This window comes from Scleropages formosus, chromosome 1, assembly GCF_900964775.1.
Source record: "Scleropages formosus chromosome 1, fSclFor1.1, whole genome shotgun sequence".
Lineage (NCBI taxonomy): Eukaryota > Metazoa > Chordata > Actinopteri > Osteoglossiformes > Osteoglossidae > Scleropages > Scleropages formosus.
The window spans coordinates 40339917-40364002 of record NC_041806.1 but is presented as its reverse complement, the minus strand read 5'-3'; the positions used below and the strand labels follow the sequence as shown (position 1 = coordinate 40364002).

At 46.3% G+C, this 24086-nt stretch overlaps 1 protein-coding gene across 3 annotated transcripts; it reads left to right on the top strand.

Moving 5' to 3' along the window:
* LOC108929193 (kinase D-interacting substrate of 220 kDa B) lies at nt 1–22662 on the top strand. 3 transcript variants are annotated; one of them, XM_029250681.1, is made up of 24 exons: nt 1–62; nt 941–1039; nt 1194–1292; nt 7078–7176; nt 10969–11070; nt 11221–11319; nt 11430–11627; nt 11785–11883; nt 13196–13294; nt 13469–13567; nt 13796–13973; nt 14118–14282; nt 14586–14765; nt 14952–15117; nt 15293–15444; nt 15809–16098; nt 16284–16424; nt 17179–17413; nt 17972–18060; nt 18204–18303; nt 18623–18785; nt 19780–19958; nt 20379–20608; nt 22528–22662. In XM_029250681.1, the coding sequence occupies exons 2-23, from the start codon at nt 959–961 to the stop codon at nt 20456–20458; spliced, it is 3093 nt and encodes a 1030-aa protein (XP_029106514.1). In that variant the 5' UTR covers nt 1–62; nt 941–958; the 3' UTR covers nt 20459–20608; nt 22528–22662. The 3 variants fall into 3 exon arrangements, with proteins under 3 accessions (XP_029106514.1, XP_029106540.1, XP_029106557.1); XM_029250724.1 differs by having other exon boundaries at nt 2–62; nt 19780–19888; nt 22528–22661; XM_029250707.1 differs by lacking the exon at nt 22528–22662 and having other exon boundaries at nt 19780–20044; nt 20379–20445.
* The last annotated feature ends 1424 nt before the right edge of the window (nt 22663–24086 follow it).

The window sequence follows — 24086 nt, the reverse complement described above, 5'->3', positions numbered from 1 at the left end:
AAAACCTGTCTACCGTCAAGGCGCATTTGGATAAGTTCAAAGAGGTGGATGGCAGGAGTGATGTGAGTAACTAAAGGCAGGCTTTGCACAGGGAGCACATACTTTCCTGTAGTGTGGCTTTCAGTGGTTCCTGAACTAAATAGTAGGGATGGCTATGCCTTACCTTCCAGTACCTGAACTCTCTCTGTACCTGTGTTTTTCTAGCTCCCGCCTCCTTTCATAATTACACAGCTTGATGTAATGCACAGCATCGTATATAAAATGCAGATATGAAGTATATGTTTAAGTGGTAAAATACATGTGTAGATTCCAGATTTTTGTTCCGTATTGAAGATTTCTGTATTTCAGTATAGTTTTGTCAGGAAGTGCGTGCGTTAACAAGTAGTACTGACTGGGTCAAGGTGAATGAATTGAAAAGAAGATCAGCACACACAAACAAACATGTCACGAGAAAATCTCGTTGATGACCCTGCTTCAGTGTGCCTTAATAAAATAAATGGCTCCCTTGCTCCTGGCGTCCTGTCCGGGTTGTACCCCATCCCTTAACCTTGTGCCCAGTGTTACCGGGATAGGTTCCGGATCACCATAACCCTGCTCAGAATAAGCAGTTATTGAAATTGGATGGACTGGACGTTCCCTTGCAATGCATGTAGTAGTATTTTGGTTGTATGTTTTCATTAAACTCGCATCTTTGTGTAAGGCACCCTATATGTTAGGGTTATGTACAAAGCTATTTACCCATCTATGTAGCATGGCAGAGAATACTGATCCAGTTCAGGGTAAATACCTTTTGGAAGGGCTCTATAGTAGAAGCTGGACTGCACCCTGGGCCCTTTGACAGGAGTCAATGACCATTACACTGTATTCTGTCCTTTTTAAAAGCACAAATTAGTTGTTGGTATCGTAGCAGTAATAAAGACATGGATTCTTGTCTCATCAGAATGGACAGACTCCCCTGATGCTGGCTGCTGAACAGGGTAGCCTTGAAATTGTGCAGGTCCTCATCAGACGGGGAGCAAATGTCAACTTGGACGACGTGGTGAGTATGCCGTCACACATAGACCTTCTTGCGTTCTGATTGGAGCGTTCATGGTTAAGGCAGTTCTCCTTGTTTGAGTCTCTATGGAAACAACTGTCCGTTCTAGGTCTCTGTGGTAATAAGAACTTGTGCTCCTCTCCTTCTCATTATGCAGGATTGCTGGACTGCTCTCATTTCAGCATCCAAGGAGGGGCATGTAGAGGTGGTGAAAGAGCTGCTGGAGAATGGTGCTTATATAGAGCATAGGGACATGGTGAGAATCATATATATTGGATCGGGGGACTGTAGTGCAGCGCTCTGAGTGCCACATCATGCAAGCTGGGTGACCACTTTGGCTAGCAGTGATCACCATTCATTTAAAGCTTGAAGCAGCTGGTGGCACACTGAGTATGCCCAGTTCAGTGGGTCACCAAGTGTGAGGTGGTTTGTGGTGGACTTGCAGAGTTTTTATTGACACATAAACAGTGCAAAAAATGGATCAATTCCCAATAAACTCGAATAGTTGTCTGAGCTCTGCTTACCCATTTATACAGCTGGGTAATTTTACTGGAGTAATTGAGGGTAAGTACCTTGCTCAAGGGTACTACATCTGGAGGTGGGATTTAAACCAGCAACCTTTGGGTCCAAAAGCAGCTGTTCTAACCATTGTGCTATCAGCTGTTCCTTTTTATGTTTTTATAATTTTAGAGTGTGTAGTTTACACTTGTATATACTCATCTCTTCATTGGCAGGGGTGGTTTGGGCCAGACATCCCGCTCACCTAAGGAAAGTGCACGCACAATACATTGCCTGTCCTTCCCGGTGTAGTGAGCGCCGCGTGGCCACTGCCTCCTACACTACTGCGTCCATGGCAACACCTTCTCGTCGGTCTCCCCCGTTTTCACAGAGCTTACTACATCATGGCGCTACTGAGCATCCAGCGGTATAACTGGATGGGTAGGATGGACTCATTTGCCTTGGTTGGCAGCCAGCCTAAGAGAAGGACAACTCTGACTCCAAACCCAGGCAGATGAAACTTGTTAGCCCTGTCAGGCCATCCATCCACAAGAAGGACACTCTGATATAACACCTACGTCCCAGCTTGCTGGGCTGTGGCAGATAAACCCTAGGTATAAAGGGTGGGGCCAGTACTATGCACACTGCACTCCACCTAAAAACTCCGCTGTGCCAGCTTGAAGGGCACGCCTACGCCTATGAACAACATCATCATCAAGCCCTGCAGCGATGGGAAAGGGGTGAAATGGTAGGTGGAAGATGACACTGGAAGCTGCAGTTCCGATCCTGCAGATACGTGATCCAGCTGTAAGGGTTGTCTGTTGACCCCAGAGACGACGACATCATTTGGCAGCTCCCTGAACGACCAAGCAGCCTTCTGTAGGGACAGCACCGCTTGCTGCACATGGAGAGGAGCCTAGAAAAGGTGGCCTAACCAAAGCTCGTTTCCATTTCCCCCAGTTGGCAAGCCTTGATCAACGGGCATCTTCAAACGTGGTCAAACAACAACAAAGAACAAGGTGTGTTAGGACTAAAAAGCTCACCTGCTGGAACATCAGAATCATGCTTGATACAGCAGACAGCGGTCGCCCAGAATGACGCTCTGTTCTAGTTGACCATGACTTTCAAGGATAAATGTTGACATTGCTGCTCTCAGCGAAGTCCGCTTCCCAGAAGAAGGCAGCCTTCAAGAACATGGTGCAGGCTATACCCTCTACTGGTCAGGCAAGCCAGAGACTGAGAGATGCCTTTCTGGCGTTGGTTTCATGGTCAGGAACTCCATTGCCTCCAAACGTAAAAACCTGCCAACGGGTCACTCGGACCCCATCATCTACGTGCCTCCCACTTCGAAACAAGCAGCATGCCACACTCTTCAGCATGTATGCCCCAACTCTCCAAGTGAACCCTCCAGAAAAGGACAAGTCTTACACTGATCTGCGCAACCTTGTACAGAACACCCCTGCAGACAACAAGGTCATCATCCTTGGCAACTTCAATACCAGAGTAGGCAATGACTCAGAAGCCTGGAAAGGAGTACTTGGCAAACATGGTGTTGGAAACTGCAATGACAATGGGCATCTTCTGTTGGAATTCTGCATGGAGCAGCAACTTGCTATTACCAACAGCATTTTTCAACAGAACAACAGTCTGAAGACAACTTGGATACACTCTCGGTCCAAGCATTGATACCTCATAGACTACATCTTGGTGTGCCAGAGAGACCTTCGGGACATCTTACTCACCCGAGTAATGCCTAGCGCAGAGTGTCAGATGGACCATTGTCTTGTGTGCTGCAAAAATTTGTTTCCACTTTAAACCTCAGTCAAAGAGGGGAGGGGCTCCCAGGAAGAAGTTTCAGGTTGTCAATCTCCAGTCAGCTGAAGTGAAAGCTGGCTTCCAGGTGAATCTTCAATCGAAACTTCAGAGTCCTGGTTGTCCTGCAGACCCCTCTTCAGAAGCGCTTTGGGAACACCTAAAAACCACCATTCTGCAGACCTCTGAAAAAATCCTAGGGTTTTCTGCAAAAAAAGAACAAATACCGGTTCGGTAAAAACAGTCACGAGATCCAAGAACTGCTGGCAAAGAGGAGATGTGCCCACCAAGCACACCTTGCTCAGCCCTCCTGTCCTGATAAGAAAGTAGCCTTCCGCCTTGCATGCAGCAACCTCCAGCGCAAGCTTTGGGAGATTCAGAACAAGTGGTGAACCAACCTTGCAGAAAGAACTTAGCTTTGCGCAGACATCAGTGACTACAGAGGGTTTTACGAAGCCCTGAAGGCTGTGTATGGGTGTTCACACCAGGTCAATAGTCCCTTGTGCAGTGCAGATGGCCAAACGCTCTTCACACACAAGACGTCCATCTTGAACCGGTGGTCAGAACATTTCCAGACTCTCTTCAATGACAACCGCATTGTCCAAGACTCATCCCACGCATCCCACAACAGCCAGAGAAAACAACTGGACGAGACCACCACCCTAGAAGAGACTGTCAAGGCCATTAAGCAGCTGAAAAGTGGCAAGGCAGCAGGAGTCAATGGAATCCCACCTGAGATTTGGAAGCATGGGGTCCGGAACCACACACCAAACTGCAAAAGCTCTTTTTATGCTGCTGGGAACAAGGTAAACTACCTCAGGACCTCCATGATGCAATCATTGTCACCCTGTACAAGAACAAGGGGGAAAGTCAGACTGCTCTGTTTGGGGGATAACTGCAGGGCAAATCCTTGCAAGAGTTCTCCTGAACAGACTGGTACCCACTATTGCAGAAGAACTCCCAGAGAGCCAGTGTGGTTTTAGAGCAAACGGGAGCACCACCAATATGGTATTTGTTCTCAGACAGCTCCATGAGAAATGTAGGGAACAAAACAAGGGATTGTATGTGATGTTTGTCAACCTTACCAAAGCATTAGACTGGAATTTAGCATCTTCCAGAATAGACCGCGTTGTCATAGAGACTAATCCCAACATTTCGTTTCCTATGTTGGAAACATCCTCAGGGTTCTGCATCGTAAACCGTTAGACGTTATCTTTACGGATCATTGATGTAGTCTGTTAGGTTGGTTGAGGAGTTTGGGTATTTATAGTGGTTGGTGGGCAGGGGTGTAGCCAGTGGGGGGTGCGATTGGATCGTGTATCTGCCGGAGGGCGGGGTCGTAAGTAGTAAGGGGTCCTATTGTCAGCGTGTAGATTTCCTTGAGGGGCTGTGCCAGCCAGAAGCAGTTCGTCTATTGGCTGTTCAGCTTTGAGGTGGTTTGATGATTGGTCTGTGGTGTATCTGGTGGAGATGGATGAGATTAGTGGAGTCTATGTTTGTGACAACTTGAAACCATCTTCTTTGTTAAAGTTGTCTGGATGCTTTTCTATCTCTATGGCTTCTCTAACCAATCTGCTTCTGTAGTTGGAGACTGATGCTAGTACCCTTGTTTGCTCAAAGTTTACTAGGTGACCAGTCTCTAGTGAGTGTTCTGCTACTGCAGACCTGACGTCATTGTCTTTTGTTGCCCTGATGTGTTCCTGTAGGCGGGTGGAAATGAGTCGTCCCGTTTGTCCTACATAGATTTTGCCGCAGCTACACGGAATCTCAGACTCCACTGGTTTTTAACGGCAGATTGTCCTTGACTGTGCCTAGCAAACATCTCGTCATTTTTTCTGTGGTGAAGGTGGTCTTGATATCATGTTGTTTTAATATTCTCCTGATCTTGTCCGTCGTGTCTTTTACATATGGAAGGTAGGCTGTCCTTGACAGTTCAGCTGTTTTGTTTCGTGTGGAGCTAGTCATACCTTGGTTCTCGAAATGGTGGATGACTTTTTTTTTTTTTTAACTCCACCCGCCTGCGGCAGATACGTAGGAAACGAAACGTTGGGATTAGTCTCTATGACAATGCAGTCTGCTCCGGAAGATGCTAAATTCCAGTCTAATGACAACGGCCGCGGAAGCCTACGTGACTTGACTTACCAAAGCATTCGTCACTGAGCAGAAAAGGCATCTGGAAAATCATGGAATGACTAGGATGTCCTCCAGAATTCTTTAACATGATCATCCAACTACGTGAAGATCAGCATGACCAAGTCAGACACAGAAATGACCTCTCAGTCCTTCCCAATAGGCAATGGTGCAAAGCAAGGCTGGATCCTCGTGCCTACTTTTCATAAACTTCTTCAGCATGATGCTCCAAAGGACCACAGTAGACCTTGATGATGAGGATGGTGTCTATATCCGATACCACACCGATGGCAGCCTGTTCAACTTGAAGCGACTTAAAGCCCACACCAAGACAGCGGAGCATCTTATCCGAGAGCTACTCTTTGCCGACGATGCTGCCCTTGTTTCCCACACGGTGATAGCTCTGCAGCATATAACTTCCTGCTTTGCAGAGGCTGCAGAGCTCTTCAGGCTAGAAGTTAGCTTGAAGAAAACAGAAGTTCTCCACCAGCCTGCACCTCAGGAAGACTAGGACCCTCCCCTCATCACCATTGGCAAGTCAGAGCTGAAGACAGTCCGCCAGTTCAGCTGCCTGGGGTGCATCATCTCCTCGGATGTCAAGGTCAACAAAGAAATAGACAACAGACTGGCAAAGGCAAACAGTGCATTCAGCAGCCTGTACAAAAGAGCCTGGAACAACAAAAGTCTGAAGAAAGACACAAAGATCAGTGTGTACAGAGCTGTTGTACTGATCACCCTACTCTACTGCTCCGAGTCATGGGTCACCTACCGTCACCACCCGCAACTCCTTGATCACTTCCACCAGTGTTGCCTCTGCACCATCCTCAACATCCACTGGAATGACTTCATCACCAACACTGAAGTCCTCACACAGACGGAGGTCACCAGCATAGAGGCCATGCTGATGAAGACACAGCTGCGCTGGGCAGGGCAAATCTCCAGGAATGAGGATCATCACCTGTCCAAAATTGTGCTGTATGGCAAACTCGCCACTGGCCACTGCAACAGAGGGGCACCGAAGAAGAGGTACAAGGACTCTCTGAAGAAATCCTTTGGTGCCTGTTATATTGACCACCGCCAGTGGTCTGAACCTGCCTCCGATTGCGAGGCCTGGAGACACACCATTCACCACGCTGTCTTCTCCTTTGAGAACGCATGCAGGGCGGGTCTTGAGGACAAAAGGATATGGAGAAAGAAATGTAACACTGCAACACCAAACCCAGAACAGACTTTCCTTTGCAGCCACTGTGGCTGGACCTGCCTGTCCCGCATTGGCCTCGTCAGCCACCAGCAAGCTTGCAGTAGATGTGAGCAGCCCCCTTCCTAAATCTTTGTTCTCCAAGCCAAGCCATGATGGTGACTCATCTCTTCAGTGTAGTTTTCTATGCATTAATAGATGCTTTGTGTTCACATGTAAACATATTGGAGAGATTCTAGCATTTATAATTTTGCGGTATTAATGTAGTTTTCCAGCATACTGTCTTGTTGCACAGCCTTGCCTCCCTTGCCATGGTGACTGATATTTCTTCGCTACATATAGGTCTTCACGTCACGGTTTAGTGCCGAAGGTGTGATTGTGTTGTGTGTGTTGTGTCCTCCAGGGAGGGTGGACTGCACTCATGTGGGCTGCGTACAAGGGACGTGTGGAGGTGACTAAAGTCCTGCTTGAGAACGGGGCCAACCCCAACACCACTGGACAGGTGAGTGGTGATGCAGATGAGGCCGTGGGAGAGGTTGGGTACAGGTGGGTATCGTGCAACACTGAGAAACAGTCTAGTGCAGGTTTCCGTTTGACATTCAAATCCAGCTTGGAATTGCTGTATTTAAGTTTCAAGTTCAAGTTTTAAGTTTATTGTCATAGATACAAGTACCATGTACATGTATCATGATAATCTTCCTGAATGCTTCTCCACAGACTATGGACAAAGACAATAGAAATACTGCACAAACAAAACCATGACAATGACAGTGAGTAGTGCAATAGCAATAAATAATGGTAACAGTAGTAACAATAATGCCAGTTGACAGTCAGAGAACTCAGAATGAGAGAATGAGAATGCTTAAAGTGGCAGTGTAATTTATCAATGTGCTTGGGTGGAGCAGTCCAACTCTAGTTACTAAAGGTAGCACATTGGTTAGTGTTACATACTCTTACCGCAGTGGGGTAAAAGTTGTTCCTGTACTTAGCTGTGCGGGTTTGAATAGACCTAAGCCATTTTGCAGATGGCAGGGAAAAGAAAAGTGCCCGTGTGGGGTGACTATGATCTTTCATGATGCGCATCATCTTTCTGAGGCAGTGTGTGGTGTAGGTGTCCTCGACTGCTGGTAGCTGTGTGCCGATGATTTCTTGAGCCGTTTTGACCACCCTCTGTAGGGCTTTCTTGTCTTGTGTGGAGCAGCTGCCACCCCAAGATGTAATACACCCTGTGAGGACAAACTCCATAGCACACCTGTAGAAAGTGGTGAGGACTGTAGTGGACATCCTGGCTTTCTTCAGATGCCTGAGGAAGTGGAGGCGTTGATGGTCCTTTTTGATGGTTGATGCTGTGTGCTCAGTCCATGTGAGTCTGGCAGTGAGGGTGACCCTGAAGAATTTGAAGCTGTTGACCCTCTCTACAATGTCCCCTCCTATGTAGATGGGTGCCTGAACTGTATCCTGTTTCCTGAAGTCAATCACCAGCTCCTTAGTTTTACTGACATTGAGAGACAGGTTGTTGTCCTGGCACCACTCTGCCAGGAGCCTCACTGCCTCTCTGTAGGCCGTCTCATCGTTGTTGGTGATCAGACCCACAATGGTGGTATCTTCAGCAAACTTTATGATGGTGTTGGAGCTGTGACTGGCCACACAGTCATGTGTGAACAGGGAGTATAGCACTGGGCTCAGGACGCTTCCCTGTGGAGTGCCAGTGTTGAGGATCAGTGGGAAGGAGGTATTACTGTCAATCCACATACGCTGGGGTCTGTTGGTGAGGAAATCCAGGATCCAATTGTACAATGCGGCACTCAGTCCCAGCCCTAGTAGCTTGTGGATCAGCTTGGTTGGGATGACAGTGTTAAATGCCGAGCTATAGTCTACAAACAATAGCCTTGCATAGCAGTTTTTATTATCCAGGTGAGACAGAATGGTGTGAAGTGTGTGTGATATCTCGTCTTCAGTGGATCTGTTGTGGCAGTAGGCAAACTACAGTGGGTCCAGGGTGTCTGGGATGGTGTCCTTAATATGTCCCAGCACCAGCCTCTCAAAGCATTTCATTGCAATGGGGGTCAGTGCCATCGGGCGATAGTCATTATGGCAGCTCACTTTGTTCTTCTTAGGAACGGGGATGATGGTGGTGTTTTTGAAACAAGTGCGTACAGCTGAGCTTTTTAAGGAGGTTTTAAATATGTCCGTGAAGACAGTAGCCAGTTGCTCACTGCATATTTTTAAAACTCGCCCTGAAATTCCATCCGGACCAGCAGCTTTGCGGATGTTGACTCGGCGAAAAGTTTCTCACCTGTGCCACAGAGACGGTGAGACCGGCGTTGTCATGTACTGTGGGGAAGCACAGTGGGGGGTCTTTGTTCTCGAACTCGAAGCGGCCATAAAACGCATTCAGTTCGTCAGGGAGAGACGCAGCAGCACCTGTCAATGACCGCCTCTGTGGTTTATAATCTGTTAAAGTTTGGATTCCCTGCCACAGCCTACAGTGCGTCTTGAGTGCACTTAAACGCTGATTCCATCTTCCTGCTATATTCCCGTTTCACGCTGGCAATGGCTTTGCGAAACTTGTACTTGCTCTTCTTGTACGCGTCCGTGTCTCCGGACTGAAACGCGCAAATTCGCTCGTGGATCTTATTTCGGATTTCGGCGGTTATCCACGGTTTTTGGTTGGGGAATTAGCGGACTGTTTTATGGGGTATGCAGACACTAACACAGTGGCGGATGACGTCCGTGACCACTGTGGCATACTCGTCCAGATTGGAGGATGAGTTTCTGAACATGTCCCAGTCTACGGAGTCAAAGCAGTCCTGGAGCCTTTCCTCTGCTTCTGGTGTCCAGCGTTGCGCAGTGCGCGTCACAGGCTCCTCTCGCTTGAGTTTCTGCTTGTAGACCGGGAGCAGCAGAATCGAGACGTGATCTGACTGCCCGAGGTGTGAAGTGTAGCAGTGGTCGAGGGTGTTTGAGCCTCTGGTGGGGCAGGGGATGTGCTGATGGTACTTGGGGTACACGTTCCTGAAATCAGCTTGGTTAAAGTCCCCAGAGATAATGAACAGTCCATCTGGATGCTTGTTCTCATACTTAGTGATGATGTGGTACAGGTTGTTCAGCGCGCTGTGTGTGTTCCCTTGGGGTGGGATGTAAACTGCGGCCATGAGCACAGCCGAGATCTCCCTGGGCAGGTAGAATGGTCGGCATTTGATCAGGAGGTATTCAAGGTCTGGAGTGCAGTCCTGTGCAATCACTTTCACATTCGTGCCCTATGCGTTGTTAATAAGAAAGCATACACCCCCTCCTCTCTTTTTCCCCGATGAATCAGTCCGATCTGCACAGTAAATTGAGAAGCCCTCGGGCTGGACCGCATGGCCCGGTATGCTGGCGGTGAGGCACATCTCTGTAAAGCAGAAAACACAGCAGTTCCGTAAATCTCTTCGGAATTTAAGTCGCCCTCTGAGATCGTCCAGTTTGTTGTCCAGAGACTGAACGTTGGACAGGAAAATGCTGGGCATCAGAGGTTGTAGTCCGTGGCGGTTTCGCTCTCACCCGAACGCTGGCCCTGCGGCCCCGTTTCCGAGATCGCGTCTTCCGTGTGGTCTCAGGTGGCATGCGGTCATGTTGTTGTTTGCGGCAGAGCAAAGGTAGCGAGTTCAGCTCTCTAACTCTAAGAATTGCGTCCAGTCGCACTGTTTCACGTATTTGCAGAAGTGTTTGGCAGTCATAAGTAAAAGAGAGTAAACTGGCTGGAGGAATAGTGACACAAACAAAATAATATACACTAAAATAAGTCTGCGAGGAGAAGCTATCAACACGTCGCCTCGCACCGCCGCCATGTTTATTTAGCAGTAGGTGATGCAAAATGGAAATGAAGAAAGCGTTCAACTGTGGCTTAACACTCAAGTTTGGGCGGCACTGCTGTCTCACAGCCCCTGGGTGGTGCGAGAAAACATGGGTTCGATTCTCGCTCAGTCTGTGTGGAGTTCGCGTGTTCTTCCCATGTCTGTGTGGGTTTCCTCCGGGTGCTCTGGTTTCCTCCCACAGTCAAAAGACATGCTGTTCAGGTTCCTCTATAGTGTGTGAGTAACAGAGAGAGTGTGTTCCACTGACGTATGGATGAGTAACCCACTGTAAGTAGTGTATCTAGTAGTGTAAGTCACCTTTGTGAATAAGGTGTGTAGGCTGATAACACTACATAGAGTTCATTTGAAGTTGCTTTGGAGAAAAGCTTTTGCTAAACAAATAAATTTTAATGTAAATGTAAGTCTGGCTGGTTGTTCTGCTTTGTGTGCCACCCCAGCAGTACAGCGTGTATCCAATCATCTGGGCAGCTGGACGAGGACACGCACAGATTGTTCACCTCCTGCTATGCCACGGGGCCAAAGTCAACTGCTCTGACAAGGTGAGATGATGGGAAAGGTCTGATCCAGTGCCCTTGTGCAAGATACGGGGTGGGACTTTTCTGTTCAGTCTGTCGGCAAACTAGTGCCCTTGTCCTGGGTAGTTCCTTATAGTCAAGTCAGACTGAATGTGTATCACCTTTCCTATGCAGTATGGAACCACTCCATTGATCTGGGCGGCCAGGAAGGGTCACTATGACTGTGTGATGCACTTGCTGGAAAACGGTGCTGATGTTGACCAGGAGGGAGCGGTATGGAACACACGTGCACACACAGTTACTTCTTTCAGAATGCTCAGCAGGGCTTTTTGATGGTTTTTCCGCTCTTCATGCCATGTCGTCTCCTCTGCGTGGTCCTATAGAACTCGATGACGGCACTAATTGTGGCTGTGAAGGGTGGCTACACAGAGGTGGTGAAGGAACTGCTGAAGAGGAATCCCAATGTGAACATGACAGACAAAGATGGCAACACTGCCTTGATGATCGCTGTCAAGAAAGGCCACATGGAAATTGTGCAGGATCTGCTGAATTCAGGCGCCTACGTCAACATTTCGAACAGGGTGGGCAGGGAAGGGCAACGCCAACCCAAATTCACAGCCAGCCTTGATCGTTCTGTCAAAGGAAGTAGTTGCAATGTTCTTTTTTACTATAAATTAGTTACCATGTTTGTGGAGCCTAACCTGTGGTCTCCACATTTTTGTGTCACATATCCTTCAGAGCGGAGAAACGGTACTCATTAGAGCGGTACGAGGAGGCCATGTAGAGATTGTCCGGGCGTTGCTGCAAAAATATGCTGACACTGACATCACGGGGCAGGTAGGTGGGATGGGACTGTGGGGTGAGAGGGGTCTTGCTGTTCCATTCCTGCCCTTTAGATCCCCTTGATCAGATGGTACCCTCATCCTGTGAGCATAAGCAGCAGATGCAGTCATGGCTCTGTGTAAATAACAATGTGTAGAGAAGCTTTCATTACTGTATTTTGTAAACATACAGGGGGTGGAGAAAATAACAGAACAATCAAACAGTATATTGATATCAAGGACCTAATAAGGAGTAGGGTCATGCTTTGCCTTTTGAAAAGCTTCAGTCCTTCTTGGAATTATCTTCTCTGAGGGATGAATGATGTAGAAATCGACTTTAAAATCTTCACTTTCACAGCTTCCCACAAAGCTACAGCTGTGTTTAGATCTGGTGACTGTGGAGAGTATGGAATGCTTGTGACTTCATTCTGGTGTTCATGGGGGCACTATCATCTTTAAATATGGCAACATCATGGGGGAAAAGTGTTTGCACTATAGGGTGCACCTTTTCCTGCAAAATTACTTCATATTCTTCGGCTGTTACATGGCCGCGCAGAACAACCCGTGGACCGAATGACTCTTGCGTGATGACTGCCTGTACCATTGCATATGGTACGTATGGTCTGTGTGTTGAACAGCTGGCAATAGACATATGTTGGAGGCATCCTTTGGCTGTCTTCAAGCATAAACTCGTGGGGATGTAGGAAATAGAGTAAGGTTATTTGTCAGGCCATATTACTTTCTTCATTGCTCAGAAGTCCAGAGTTTGTAGTCCTTACACCAAGTTATGCATCTGTGCGTTGGCCTTCGATATAAGTGGTTTCCAAATGGCGTTTATGGCAATGCAATAAATTCCAACTCTGCAAAGCTGACACCAGACGTTTTTTATTGAGACTGGGACACAGAGGTCCTGTGGTAATTTTTGAGGCTGTATTTTAATTTTGGAAATTGTATTTTTTATACGTTTCTGACCTTCGACTCGCGACCACTGTTCCTCTTTGCCAGTGCAGTTTGTCCATGTGTTGAATACGTTAGTTTTTTTGAGACTGTTCCCTTGACACATTATCATTTTTGTAGTTTTTATGACCAATGCATGTGGCTTTGAAAACTCACATTATCCAAGTGATAATTGTCAGACCTGTTGTACAGCAGACACATAACTACCAATCAATCTAATATGAGTCACCTTTACAGCTACAAAATTAAGCCGTTTTATATGGAGTTTCTGTTATTTTGTCCATACCCTGTACATGACATACTGGTCCTGTTTATGTGAACTCAGCCATACCTTACAGATCCTGACCTTGCAGTTCCTCTGTGTGCTGTAGGACAACAAGACTGCCTTGTATTGGGCTGTGGAAAAGGGAAATGCCACCATGGTGAGGGACATCCTGCAGTGCAACCCCGACACAGAGATCTGCACTAAGGTGAGAGATGCAGCTGGATCATACGTGCATCTTTCTGTATTGCCATCTTTTGTTTGTGCTGGCTTGATGCGGGGACACAGCATAGATTTAATTACTTGAACTGCAAAAGAACTTGCTCACACATGTCTGACCCCTGGTTGTGCACTTCTGTATGTGTTTGTACCCTGTTTCTAGGATTGCGAAACGCCACTGATCAAGGCAACCAAGATGAGGAACATTGATATCGTGGAGTTACTTCTGGACAAGGGGGCCAAGGTGTCTGCGGTAGACAAGGTAGGACACAGAAGGCGCATCTCCGTCTAGGAGAGTGGCTGCTAAGAGCTCCAGTTCTTCTGCTTGTCCTTTCCTTTGACTCTCCAGCTGGATGGGAGCACTGATATAGCCAAAGGGAAGTGGCAGTTTGGATACTGTTGGCTCTCTTCTTTTTGCTGTTGGTAAAAGTGAATGAGAGGATGTGACTTCTTTTTCCCCTTACTTAATATTAATCTTTGTTGGTGGCAGAAAGGGGACACACCCCTTCACATTGCCATTCGAGGGAGAAGTCGTAGGCTGGCTGAGCTCCTACTCCGCAACCCTAAGGATGGACGCCTGCTGTACCGACCCAACAAAGCAGGAGAGACGCCCTACAACATTGATTGCAGCCACCAGAAGAGTATTCTCACGCAGATCTTTGGTGCCCGTGAGTAATGCTCCACCAGCCTCTCTGTTACTTCTTAGTCTGTAGTTGTGTTGCAGTGTATTAAGAATACAATTTAACTTCCGGAAATTAAGTTAAATTTAACGTTTGGTTCCTAACTGATACTGGGTTCTGCATTTCCTTTAGGCCACCTGTCCCCCACGGAGTCCGACGGGGACATGTTGGGCTACGATCTGTACAGCAGCGCCCTGGCAGACATCCTCAGTGAGCCCACCATGCAGCCCCCCATCTGTGTGGGCCTGTATGCCCAGTGGGGCAGCGGCAAGTCCTTCCTGCTAAAGAAACTGGAAGGTTAGACTTATCCACAGTGACACTCTGGAGTTTTTAATCAGACGCTACTGGCACTTTAAACGGGTTGAAAGACAACAGTTTTTGATAACCTTTTCCTTCAGCTGTACAGCGCAAGCCAAGAACATTGAAATAGAAAATTTTTAAGTAAGGCATTAAGAAATGGCTCCTTACGCTTTTGTGATGCATACATGGTAATCATTTGCTGGAAATGAGTGATCTGATTCCAGCAAGAAGCTGTGCAAATTTGACCCCAGTCTTACACGGCCGGGTGCCTTCTCTTCCTTCTCCTCCTCCTCTCTGAAGACGAGATGAAGACTTTTGCCGGCCAGCAGGTGGAGCCACTCTTCCAGTTCTCCTGGCTGGTGGTCTTCCTGTCACTGCTGCTTTGTGGAACTGTAGCCCTGGTGCTGGGCTTCACTGTGGACCCCCGGCTGGCAATCGCTGTATCCCTCAGCTTACTTGCCCTGCTCTACCTCTTCTTTGGTAACAACTCGTGCATCATTTAACTGATGTATTGATGTGTCTGTGTGTGTTCTTCTAGGCTGTTGCTGCTAAAATTCAATGTGGTGCTGAAATTTTACAATGTATTGTTTATGAGTAACTCCTCGTGGCTTGTAAAGCATGCAGAGTGGCGGACAAATGGTGATTATACCCGTTTCCTTCTTGCAGTGGTGGTGTACTTTGGGGGGCGCAGAGAAGGTGACAGCTGGAACTGGGCATGGGTCCTCAGTACCCGCTTGGCACGCCACATTGGTTACCTGGAGCTGCTGCTCAAGTTGATGTTTGTGAACCCTCCTGAGCTCCCGGAACAGACCACTCGTGCCCTGCCTGTCAGGTAACCATATCCCAACAGTACCATCGTGTTCACGTTATTAAATTTGTAGCGATGCTGCTTGTCTCATGCTTTCACTGATATTTTCAGCACAGCTGTGTGTGTTCTGCTCTCGTCATCTAACCGAATGAGGCTGAGTATGTTGTCTTCCCTGACCTCCGCCTTGATGCCGCAACAGGTTCCTGTTCACGGACTATAACCGGCTGTCCAGCGTGGGTGGGGAAACCTCCATGGCGGAAATGATAGCCACTCTGTCAGATGCCTGTGAGCGTGAATTTGGCTTTCTGGCCACAAGGCTCTTCCGGGTCTTCAAGACAGAGGACACGCAAGGTGATGGGGTGCTGGGGGCGATTTGATGGTATGGGAAACAATTGCAGAGAAGCGTTTTAATTTTAATTGAAGCTCTTTATGAATAAATTGGACATTATAGTAGCATTATGGGTCATGTTTTATGACGATTTTTTTCCCCACTATGTTGTTAAACTCTGCAGTTATAATACAATGGGGGAAATATACCAAGCTTTACGATCAGTCTATTTTAACAAGCTGTGCCTTTGCAACAAAGCAATATTGTACGAAAATGAAGCCTAAAGTAATTACAGTAATTTGCAGCAGGTGATAACTTTCTGTTTCATTATGATCAAATTCAGAGTAATTTTTAGCCTGAATCATTGTGTTGTTTTGTGCCCATCAGGGAAGAAGAAGTGGAAGAAGACGTGCTGTGTGCCATCTTTCATCATTTTTGCTTTCATCCTGGCCTGTCTCATCACGGGAATGGCGCTGCTGGCCGTCTTCAAGGTGGACGGCCGCAACAGGACCGTGAACGCGGTGCTGGTGGCCATGGCCAGCGTGGTGGGCCTGGCGCTGGTGCTCAACTGCCGCACGTGGTGGCAGGTGCTTGACTCTGTGCTTAACTCGCAGCGGAAACGGCTCCACGGCGCCGCCAACAGGATGCACAAACTCAAGAGTGAGGGCTTCATGAAGGTAAGCAGACGATAGCACAACAGCCATGTATACGCACCGTCTTAATCGCACATGTTCGCGAAGAAATGCTCCACCTCATTCTTTTAAGTAACGCACACATCGGCCGCCCCTTCATATGAGCGTTTCTGCTCAGACGAGTACTGGTGTATAACTTATGCAGTCCGCTCTGTGTTTGCCTCTGTCAGGTACTGAAGTGTGAGGTGGAACTGATGGCCAAAATGGCAAAGACCATTGATGGATTCACACAGAACCAGACGCGCCTAGTGGTCATCATTGATGGTCTGGACTCCTGCGAGCAGGATAAGGTGCTCCAGATGCTGGAAATGGTAAGCAACCCCCAAAGGTCTGATAATATGGGACAAGATACAAGGACATTCTGGAAGAGGCCACGCTCAGGCACTGTAAGTAAAGAGTCTGTACCGTCTGACCCAAGTGCTTGTAAATACATGTGGTCCCCGATTTACGATAGTTCGACTTGCGATTTTTTAGATTTTAGAATGGTGGGCTGGTGATAGACATTCAGTAGAAACTGTATTTTTGAATTTTGATTTTTTCCTGGGCAAGCCATATGCAGTGTGATACTCTCTCGCAATGCTGGGCAGCGACAGCGATCTGCGACTCCGTCTGTCATGCAGAGGTGTGTATTAAATGCATTTTCGACTTGCGATATTTTCAGCTAATGATGGGTTTCGCGGAAACCCATCGTAAATCGGGGACCACCTGTATTGTCTGTTGGAGAGTTGCTCCTCCTGAGTGAGGAAAAAGACTTTTCAGTCATTATGTGGTTGGCAGTTCCCTATTAACGGCCTCCTGCTCAAATAAGACAACTGTTTGATTCCCAGTCGTAAATAATTGCTTAATGATTGGAAAGATTTGAGAGGCACGTTTCCTTTTGTGTTTTACTTTACATCAGTGGCCTCAGCACAGAAAATTGCAGGAAAATTTTATCCTTAAATTCAGTGGAAAAAAGTTAAAATAGCAGATGGTGATACAGAATTTTAGGCCCATTGTTCCAAACTTTGAGCTTTTTTCTGGTTTTGCTCCTGTGTTTGTTTCTCAGCCCGGAATATGTCTCCTCAGGTGAAGGTGCTGTTTTCCAAGGGCCCCTTCATCACCATATTTGCCAGTGACCTGCATATTACCGTCAAAGCCATCAACCAGAATCTTAAGAATGTGTTGCGTGACTCCAGCATCAGTGGGTACGACTACATGCGCAACATGGTCCACCTGCCTGTCTTCTTCCACAGCCGGGGCCTTAGTGTCCACAAGATGTGCCCCTCTGTCCCTGCTAACGGGGGGGCTGCCAGTTCTGAAGGTACCATCGGCACCATCAAGTTCCTTGTTTTTTCTCTGTACCTCTGCTGTGTCAACATCTTTGCTCTGAGGCTTATCCTTCTGAGATCAGCATTTTCACGTATGGTGAAGCAGATTCGGTTTTTACTAGGGTAGTTTACCCTGATACTACACAGTCGGGGCATCAATTCCATTCACTTGCACTGTTGTTATACAAACATAATGAAATTCAAGTACAGGAATGCTCAGAACCATTGGCTTGCACTGAAAAGACCCTGGTTTGAGTTCCTGCTCCTGCAGTACTACCTTTGAACAAGGCAGAAATTAGTCCCGTAAAAAAATGTACTAGTTGTGTTGATGGATAAATAATAGATAATGGTAATACCTTAGTGTACAACCTAAAATTGCGGGTTGTCAGAGGTTGGAAAAAAGCATAAGCTAAATGAACAAATATTAATAATTATGTATGAAAACTTCTCATACATATAGTATATTTAAGCAAAGTGGTTTTGTGTGTAACAATAGAAATGTAGAACTTTTGTGTATATAATAACAAAAAGGGCATCTGTCCTCTCACCAGGTTGGCATGAAGACCTAGACAGGAAACTTTCTCAGCACAGCCTTGGGGAACTGACCAAATTTGGCAGCAAGACTACACTCAATAGGAGGGTAAGGGCTTGCTGGATTTCTTTTTTCTCCCTCTCTTGAGCAGATTTATTTTCTTTCCATACACTGAGTGTAATGTTAAAAACTCTCTAAACTTAACAAACTGTTGGGTCTGTTCTCTTAACTATCCAATTGTGACGTGCCAGATGTCCTTTGACCTGTTGAAGCTACTGGTGACCGAGGACTGGTTCAGCAACATCGGCCCTCAATTCATGAGGAGGCTACTCAGGATTGTGTCCATCACAGGTGACCCATCTGGGAAAGCTCTTGACCCTGCAGTGGAGAGATGCAGTGCTACTGTAGATATGTCAAGAATGCACACAAGTTGTGTCCCTGCATCGAGGGACAACCACTAGAAGTATTTATGTAGACAAGCTGTAGGTTCTGCTATGGCTTTTACTGCAGCAAGTCTCAGTAGCTGTCCTTTCAGTAAGAAAACAAAGTGGTTAAGCATCGGGGAGAGTATTGATGCTGAGCGGAGGTAGTCCCCCCCCCGCTTTTCCTTTTTCTCGACAGTTCTCACTCATCCATGGTAAACCTAAACCTTCCTGCTGTGTACTGGCAGGACGACTGCTCAGAGCAAATCAGATCACCTTCAACTGGGATCGCCTGGCATCCTGGATCAACTTGACAGAGCAGTGGCCCTACAGGACATCCTGGCTCATCCTGTTCTTGGAGGAGACAGACAGTGTCCCTGACCAGGCAACACTTAAGACCATCTATGAGAGGTGAGCCTGAGTTCAGCGGGGACTACAGTCCTTCGTGCCTGAGGGTCAGCTCTGCGTGTGTGTGTGTGTGTGTGTGTGTGTGTGTGTGTGTGTGTGTGTGTGAGCCACAATCAATTCAGAACGTATTGTGAACTGTGCTAATACTGGACAGCATTGCAGAAGCAGGCACACTGTGCTAGTATGATGCAGATAACCACCAGATAACCAGTTTTTATAGTCAGTTTACTCTTGCACGTTAATTTATGTCACTCCAGTGGGCAACTCCAAATCCACAAATATATCAGCCCAGTTCTTTTGGTTTTTTAGTTTTTACACTAGTGTCATGTCCATTACTTTATGCTGCCCCTTACTCGTTTGCTCAAGAAACCCAGCAAAAGTAGTTGTCAGAGTGGTGGGTCCTTTCAGCATCCAGTTTGATGTGGATGACTTTCTGTACAGCACAACCATCACTTTTACAAGTTTTAATAATTAGGTTACACTCTCACTGACTCACTCACTATCGATAACTGCATGTCCTCGACAAGGTCATGGTGATCGGGAGCCTATCCCAGAAGGATGGGGACAAAGCAAGTAAAGGTACACACCGGACGGGACACCAGTCTGTCGCAGCGTACAAAAGAGTTACAGAATGTGAAACGAAAACTAAAAGCTGCTATTGTTTTCAACGCTTGTGGAATTTCCTGAAGCAGTTCTTTTCTTAAACTCTTTTCAAGAGAACAAACCTATCAGAATGAAAGCTAGAAAATGATTCCTATAATTTTTACCACTGCCCCTAGATCTGCGTGGAGATATTTGCTTTAACATGATTTTAAATTGAGGCTTAACTTGATTATTCACTGTTGAGGGTAACGTTACAATGACCCAAGTCATTCCACTGTGCTCTAACGTATGTATGTGTAAGGCAAATATGTACTATGGACACATTTGAAAAATATTGAAAAGCAGTTCCCATGTGCCTTATCCACTACTGCATTTCTCTTTAAAACATGGGAAGAGTTTCAAAGAACATCCCAACAACAAAAGATGTGGAGCCATTTCTAGAGATTGATGGGGATGTGCAAAGCTTCGAAGTCGTCTTGTCTACACGGACCCCTGTCCTCACGGTGAGGGACATCAAGACCTTCCTGCCCTGCACTGTAAACCTGGACCCTAAGCTTAGGGAGATCATCGCAGGTGACGATCATGTGGAAGAGCCTCAAAATTGGAATCAAGATGTGCTTATGTTATTTTTCTAACCTTTTTTCCAAGGCATCTTACAGGTATACACAGATGTTGGGATTTCTATCTTTCTGCCAACTTAAAATAGTTTCATGTCATGGTGATGTGGAAGTTGGTGGATGGTACTTCAAAACTGTTGAGGCAGATATCCTACTGCACGACTTCTCAAACTTTGAAAAGCTTTTGAAATAAGTGTGAACGTAGTTTGACAAAGGTGCAGGATTAGTACATGCTGCAGTCCATTTAACGTACATGTGTGGGATGGTAAAATGCTTGCTGACTGAGATAATGGCGATAAGTCAGTGCGTTCCATCCTTACAAACCGGGGATTGATACCATTCGTCTGCCTCTTCGTCTCTCTCTCACTTTCCCCAGATGCGCGTGCTGCCAGGGAGCAGATGAATATTGGCAATGTGACCCGCCCCACATTGCCCCTGCAGGATACCCCTGTCTGAGCCCCGTCTGTCTACAGCCAGCATTTCTCAGCTTGCTGACCCACCGCTTCCTTCAATGGCCCTTACAACTCTGTTGGAGTGGTGTCCCCTCAGCCTCCAAGCAGTTACTTCAGTGGCATGACTGGGCCTCAGCATCCTTTCTACAACAGGGTGAGTCTCCACACCTCTCTTTTCACCCTTCCACCTCTAGATGAGTTTCTACACCTCTCTGTACCCCCTTATCATTTTTTTGCCATAGTCTTTTTTTCCTGTTTCACATGTTAATCTTTGAGTAAGATCCTACTGGCTCTGAGCTAAATGTGATCCTATCTATGAGGCTGCTATGGGTGTATTTCAAATCCATTGCCATGGTGCACATACGTGTGTTCATGTGCAACTGTCCACCCCCATGTAAGAGCTCTTTATTGTGGTTGCTTTCACTCAAGCTCAGTACCCCCTGCTCTTATCAAGAAACTAGCAATGAAACTGAAAGAGAAACACTCCTATACTGTCCTGTTCCAATCCAATGGTCGGGATGGTAAGAGTGCACAAAAGCACACCACAAATTGCAATTAGATGAATGTCCAACTTTCAGCCAGTCAGTTTCCTTCTATTTATCCTGGTGAGGGCTGTGCTGCTAGCAGGCTAAGCAGGCAGGCCCAAACCTTCCTCAGTAAGTCTCCAGGTCCTCCTGGGGGATCCTCAGTTATTCCCAGGCCAGCCAACAGATACCTCTCCAACGCATCCTGGTTCGGCCTTCGGCCTTCCTGTAGGATGTGTCTGTCATAACTCCGGGGGGGTGGTGAGGGCATTCTTATGATATGCCCAAACCACCTTAACAGACAATCCAGAGAAGCAGCAAGTTCAGTCTAAGGGACTCCTGGATTGCCAAGATTGTCACCTTGTCAGTAAAAATGAGGCCAGTGATCCTCCAGAGAAACCTAACTTCAGCCACTCATATCCACAATGAATTACCTGAAGCTGATGATAGTGCCTACAAAACTGCTGATGCTACAAAAAACGGCCTCAATCTTCTTTTCCCCTTTTCCATTACATGGCAGCAAACTGCTTCAGTGCACATCAGTCAGATGAGGTCGAAAGGACATCATCTACAAAGGGCAGCGGTGCCCCCTTTGTTCCCCCTGACTAGACACCCCCCGTGCCTTGGCTGCACCTTAATATCCTGTCCATGAACATCACAAACGGAAGAGGAGCTAAAACACAACACTCAACATTCCCAGGAGTGATCTGCACTTCCCAATCCTTATTTTGAATGCTTGGGCAAGATCATTCCCTCCCCTTTAAAGGCACCAAATGGTTTGCCGAACCAGAAGCTTTGAGGCCACCTGTCTTCCTCTGCGGCCTCTCCAATCTCCTTCCCTGCCCAAGTTTGGGGTTGACACTGTGGAAGGCACCAACTGCCTGCACCTTTTAGATGCAATTGCCACGTTCAACTGATGGAATGTAATAACTGGACCAAAAGACAATAGCTGAGTGTATTTTCCCATCTGTGATATTGGTTTGCTAATATTTTCTGATCCCTTTATCAGGACATATCCTTTCAGACAGAGGTACATTTTTGTTTAGTAGATGCTTTTCTCCAAAGCTCAAAAAAAGCTCCTTTTTTTCCCCTCACATCTGAACAGTGCAACACCCTAATTCATACATACATACAAAGTGCATATTAGAGTCAGCAGTTCCCTTTAATTCTTGTGTTTGGGCTGTGGGCAGAAACCAGAGCACACTGAGGACACCCTCAGAAACATGGGAACGGCGATTAATGGACTCAGTGAGCCAGATTTGAACACATGCCCAAGGTGCACGAATCAGGTGCTGTGAGGTACCAACATTTCCTGTTGAACACTATGCCACAGGACAGAGCTCTTTTGACTTGCTGTCCTCCGTCCTACTTTTTTTCTATTCTCATGGTTAAAAACTAACACCCTCCTGTATTCTGATATCCCAGCACGCTTTATGTGAATGTGCAATATCTTTCTGATCACAAGGATGTGAGACTAACTCATGTTCTGGAGGCAACATACTGCTTTGACCCTGACTTTACATGTGCTGTACATCTATTCATTTTGCAGATTCTTTCACCACTTGAGGACCCATCAGCAGAGGAGATATGAACGGCTGATCTGACTGTTTAGAAGGAAGAGGAGCGAACAAGAGAATTTCCTGTAGTTGGCCAGAATGGACTTTTGGATAACCATGTTTTGTTAATGGTTTTGTTGTGCCTTTGTTACATTTTCCTTGTGTTCTGCTTCAAGTGATGCCAGAAAATATGCTGCTATCATAATGCACAAGAACATTCACAATAAAAAGGAAAAAAAAAAAACTGATACTTGGATCACGTTTTTGTTTTATTTGGGCAAAAACTGATTTCTACCCTTTCACCTTTATCTCCACACTGAGGAAATTTACTTTTAAGTCAAATAACCAGAAGAAGTCCAGTAGATGTTACCTACAACTTAAGAACTCCAGTCTAATTGTACATCCTTTTGGGAGTTCGGGGGATTCTGTCATAAGTTTACAAAGCCAGCAGGCTGTTTGTTTGGCAGCAAGTGGACTTGGTGAACACCGCCGAGTTTCGCCCTTCTCAAAAAAGTCAATCCCCTCATGCAGGGATTCTATTCAATAACTCCATGATGTATATTATCCATCATTTGACCTTTACACCATGTACAACGTTAAACTTTGAACTGCCATATAACTGCATGTTACAGTTGAAATGGTACCATGGCAACCTGAGGGTATTTCGTAAAGAAAGAGTTCTTTTCATGCAAATACTGTATGGTGGCATTATTAACAAAAAGGTTTTTTTCTTGTTGAACAATTTAACATCTATTAGAGAAGTGGAATAAGTTTGTCATTACACAGCCCCTGAGTACTGTTGTAATGTTACATCTACAATGGTTATTTCAATAAATGCCAATAAATTGCAGGCAGTTGCTACAAAAAAGGGGCAAAATCTTGCAGGTTGGTTCATAGATCTCAGTCAGAAGCTGTAGGCTTGCAGCTAGTGATACCACGGTACAAGCCCCACGGGGTACAGCCCGTAGGTTCAAACTCCGATCTCCCGTAACAAAGGCCAAGTTCTTCCTGCCAGGCTTCTAGGATCCCTGTCATGTATCTGCTTGTGAATTTAAACAGCAGTTATTTCCTGAAATGCATTATTTCCACATGTTTGAAACACTGTGAAGACATGTTTGATCAGCTGGGGAGTTTGCTAAGTGAATAAATAAATGTAAGTTTAATTCCTGTGTGCACACAATTCTTGTCTGAATAGCAGAGCATATATATTTTGCTTGGAATCTTATGCAGGTGTGCATTTCAGTTGACGGGTTGTTGTTGGTTGTTGATGTTCACCAGCACAGGGTCTTATGTTTACCCAAGTCACGTTATTATTTATGTAAGACTTCATTACAACAACACCAGGCTGAAAGCCACTTTATTTTACTGTTGTAGCAAAGCTCGCCTGTAATACCGTAGTAATGACAGTATATGTAAGGTAACATCTGGTGGTGAATATATATATTTTAATTACGGAAATGTCACAATAACGCAAGAGAAAAATCTCTCGATTACAACTAAATTAATTCGTAAGGTCAAAATATATTGTTTTCAAGTCGGTGACGAAAAAAAA